Consider the following 3,964-nt stretch of genomic DNA (forward strand, 5'->3'; position numbering starts at 1 on the left):
GTCCTCCGACTCGCCCTCGGCCTTCCGCGCCAGCCGCAGCCGCAGCCGCAACGCCACCCGCAGCCTCAGCCCCGGCCTTAGGCACAGCCGCCGGCGCAGCCCCAGCCCCTACTGCAGTAGCTCCTCCAGACACAGCCTCTTCGCCGACACCCTGGAGGTGGGGATGCTCTTGTCCAAAATCAACTCGCTTGCCCACCTGCGCGCCGCGCCCTGCAGCGACCTGCACGCCACCAAGCTGGCGCCGGGTAAGTGCCTCTCTCCCCCCAACCCTGGATGGAGGTGGGGGGCGGCTGGACCTCGAGGGTGGGAGCTGGGGGGCTCGCGGGCCGTCACTGAGTCTCTTGGGACTCCTTTCCTAGGCAAGGAGAAGGAGCCCCTGGAGTCGCAGTACCAGGTGGGCCCGCTCCTGGGCAGCGGCGGCTTCGGCTCGGTGTACTCAGGCATCCGTGTCGCCGACAACTTGCCGGTGAGTGGGTGCCCGGCTTGCGGGGAGGGCGAGCCGGCCGGGGCACGCCGGTGTGTTTTGCGCCCCGGCGAGGGAATCTCTAACAGAGACTCTATGGGGGGGCTTTCCAGGTGGCCATCAAGCACGTGGAGAAGGACCGGATTTCCGACTGGGGAGAGCTGGTGAGTATCCTGGAGGGAGCGACCCCCCGGGATGGGTGGAGTGGGGCACCCTGTGACCCGCCCCCGCCCTAACTGCAGCCCCCCTCGCCCCTCTGCAGCCTAATGGCACCCGAGTGCCCATGGAAGTGGTTCTGCTGAAGAAGGTGAGCTCGGGCTTCTCCGGCGTCATTAGGCTCCTGGACTGGTTCGAGAGGCCCGACAGTTTCGTCCTGATCCTGGAGAGGCCGGAGCCGGTGCAAGACCTCTTCGACTTTATCACGGAAAGGGGGGCTCTGCAGGAGGAGCTGGCCCGCAGCTTCTTCTGGCAGGTGCTGGAGGCGGTGCGACACTGCCACGACTGCGGGGTGCTTCACCGCGACATCAAGGACGAGAACATCCTTATCGACCTCAATCGCGGCGAGCTCAAGCTCATCGACTTCGGGTCGGGGGCGCTGCTCAAGGACACCGTCTACACGGACTTCGATGGTGAGTCAGGCCTCAGGGGGAGCTCCCCGGGAGGGGAACTGCCCAGGTGACTCGGTCTGGCCTGGAGGCCTCGGCAGGCTTCCCTCCCCGGCCCTTTGTAAAGGTCATCGGGCCGCCTGGCTCGATGCTAACAGGGGTGGGGCGAAGGAGGGCTTCCCAGGGTAGGAAAGCTGGGAATTTCGAGCCAGCTGAACCTGTAATGTCTCTGGCATGATTTTATTTTTTAAGTGAAATTCAGTGGGTTCCAAGCTTTCTCCATGAATAAGAGGTTGTGGGCAACCGGCCGTAGCCCAGATTTCTGAAGTCTGACCCAGTTTCCCCGCCAGTAGAAGGATGGGAGGGAGGGGGACAGGAGGAGGAGAGAGCGGGAGAGATGAAAATTGATTGCCGGTTTTGTCATTTTTGTTTTGATTTATAAGGGAGTTTTCGGTGAGGTAGTTTTTAGAGCTGCAGTGTGTGTGTGTGTGTGTTTTTCCCCTCCCCTTTGATCTAGGGACGAATAAGGAAGAGAAGAGTAGTTTCACTAAATAATTCATTTTGTTGGTTCTTGTTATTATTATTTTACTTTGGTGGTGATGTGGAGTGAGGGAGTCGGGAATGAATGTTGTGAAATAGGATCTCTTGCTGGTTTGAAAATTAGTTGGGTGTCTCCACAGAGAGGATGAAAACCTATCCTAGGGAGGGGCTTGGAGCGGGTTCTTTCAGAAAAGATGGAATGGAGAGCTCGGAGATCAAAGCAGAGGAGGGTGGGTCATCATCTGAGCGGCTTAACCTAACAAACGACAGCCTTTCAAAACTTGTGACTGGGGCTTGTGGTTTGTGTTTATTTGCCCTTGGAGGACGCTGGGTTGGGCTGTATTTTTTTTTGTATTTAACAGTTAATGGCTGGCCGGGTCCTCCCATGTTTTTTCCTTCCAGTCTTTGCTGCCCCCTGGTGAGCGCCAGCGGGATGGCCCCACATTTTTTTTTTTTTTTTTTTTTTACAACTCAAAGTTTGTAAACAGGAATCACGTGGTCTGAAGCCAGCCCAGCAGCGCTACCTCTCCGTGGATGGAGGAAGGGGTGTGGGTGTCTGCCCTTGCATTCAGAGGCCTCTTAAAGGGCACCCTGACTTAGGATATTGTGCAAGTGTCCTTGCCTGGATCATATCTGAGGTGGCACTCTAACCCGCTCCTGGGCAAGGACCTTTAATGCAATTTAAGGATAGTCTGTGGAGATACTTTCCTTGATTATGTATGTGTTCATCTCCTCCAGTTGTGGGTGGTCCTCCCACATCCAAGCCTGGTGCTTGGGTCTGTGGCTGGCCCTGTTTGTTTCTTGGAGCTGTTTGTTTATGGTCTGGGCTGATAGAGAAGTCCGTAATGCTTTGGGTTGGAGAGTTGCCATAAGCTGCTCAACCACTCCTGTTAGCCCTGGGGAGGGGGGGGATTGGAGTTCACTCAGCTGCTGACAGAAGTAGGGTGGTGCCTTTTTTTTTTTTTTTAAGTTACTCAGCATACCTCTCAGTTGCTTTGAGTTTTATTTTTGCTAAAAGCATGTTTTCCTTCTTATTCCCCTGACGCACAGGGACCCGAGTGTATAGTCCTCCAGAGTGGATCCGCTATCATCGCTACCATGGCAGGTCGGCAGCCGTCTGGTCTCTGGGGATCCTGCTGTATGACATGGTGTGCGGAGATATTCCCTTTGAGCACGATGAGGAGATTGTCAGGGGCCAAGTTTTCTTCAGGCAGCGGGTCTCCTCAGGTAACTTCTGGGAAGCCCCTTATTGAGGAGAGGCTGGAATCACGAGGCTGATAGTCCCCGACGAGCTTGGAGAGCTTTACTCCCCAGGAGAGGCTGTGACCCTTGGTTTAGCAGGATTCTTGGCCAGTGATTCATGCTAGAGAGCCAGTCTGCAGGAATCAAATGATGTGCATTTGTGGGTGTTTTTGCACCTGTGAGAATATTAGGAAGAAAAAGATCATTTAGTATCACTGAAAGATTTTTTTCGTTTGTTTTTGAGTATCCAAAAATCCTGATCCCTTAACTCCTGGCTGTTTTGCCTGGGAGTAAAAAGTTGAGGGCTCTTTGAGCCTTCTCCCTTAAGGCAGGCCAGGCCCTCTAAATACTGCGGTTCCAGTGACCTCATCGTGGGTGGTGTTCATATTCATAAGTCAGTAGGTGAATTGAATCACCTCATCATGCTTAGTGATGGCTCATCAAAATCCCTTGTCATCATCCTTCCTATTTTTGGTAAGTGGGCGTCGTGGGAAAGGTCTTGAAGTTTGAAAACCACAGGTTTAAGAGGGGAGCTTTTTTTTTTTTTTTTTTTGCTGAAAGCAAACTGGAGGATCTAGATGTTAGTTAATACCTTCTCATTGAAGAAGCAGCCTTCTAGAAAGGGCCCCGTCTCTCGGTTGGATCCCTGACCTGTGGGCCCCTGGGAAGCAAGGTGGGAAGACCTTTACATTGCAAAAGCAAGTTGAGTCATTCTAACCCCTTTCTTTCTCCAGAGTGTCAACATCTCATTAGATGGTGCTTGGCCTTGAGACCATCAGATCGGCCAACCTTCGAAGAAATCCAGAACCATCCGTGGATGCAAGACGTCCTCCTGCCCCAGGAAACTGCTGAGATCCATCTCCACAGCCTGTCGCCAGGGCCCAGCAAATAGCTTCTCCCACAGGTTTTTCCCTCCCTGTCAGATGCTCAAAGGAGGGGAAGTGTCTTGTCTCCAGCTTCCCAAGTACCAGTGACACTTAATCTCCAAGCAGGACAGTGCTTGATACAGGAACAACATATACAACTCATTCCAGACCCCAGGCTCCTGGAGGCTGCCTCCCAAAAAGGAGGAAGAGACTCCGCTCCAGGCGTCCTAGGCCTCCACTCCTCCCCT

At 54.0% G+C, this 3,964-nt stretch overlaps 1 protein-coding gene across 1 annotated transcript; it reads left to right on the forward strand.

The window, feature by feature from the left end:
• Nucleotides 1-6: 6 nt before the first annotated feature.
• PIM1 (Pim-1 proto-oncogene, serine/threonine kinase) lies at nt 7-3,962 on the forward strand. Its single transcript, XM_010848681.1, has 6 exons — nt 7-245; nt 360-466; nt 577-627; nt 726-1,092; nt 2,659-2,835; nt 3,585-3,962. Exons 1-6 carry the CDS (start codon nt 164-166, stop codon nt 3,740-3,742), a joined length of 942 nt encoding a protein of 313 aa, XP_010846983.1. The 5' UTR covers nt 7-163; the 3' UTR covers nt 3,743-3,962.
• Nucleotides 3,963-3,964: the final 2 nt, after the last annotated feature.

This window comes from Bison bison, unplaced genomic scaffold (assembly GCF_000754665.1).
Source record: "Bison bison bison isolate TAMUID 2011002044 unplaced genomic scaffold, Bison_UMD1.0 scf7180017864270, whole genome shotgun sequence".
Lineage (NCBI taxonomy): Eukaryota > Metazoa > Chordata > Mammalia > Artiodactyla > Bovidae > Bison > Bison bison.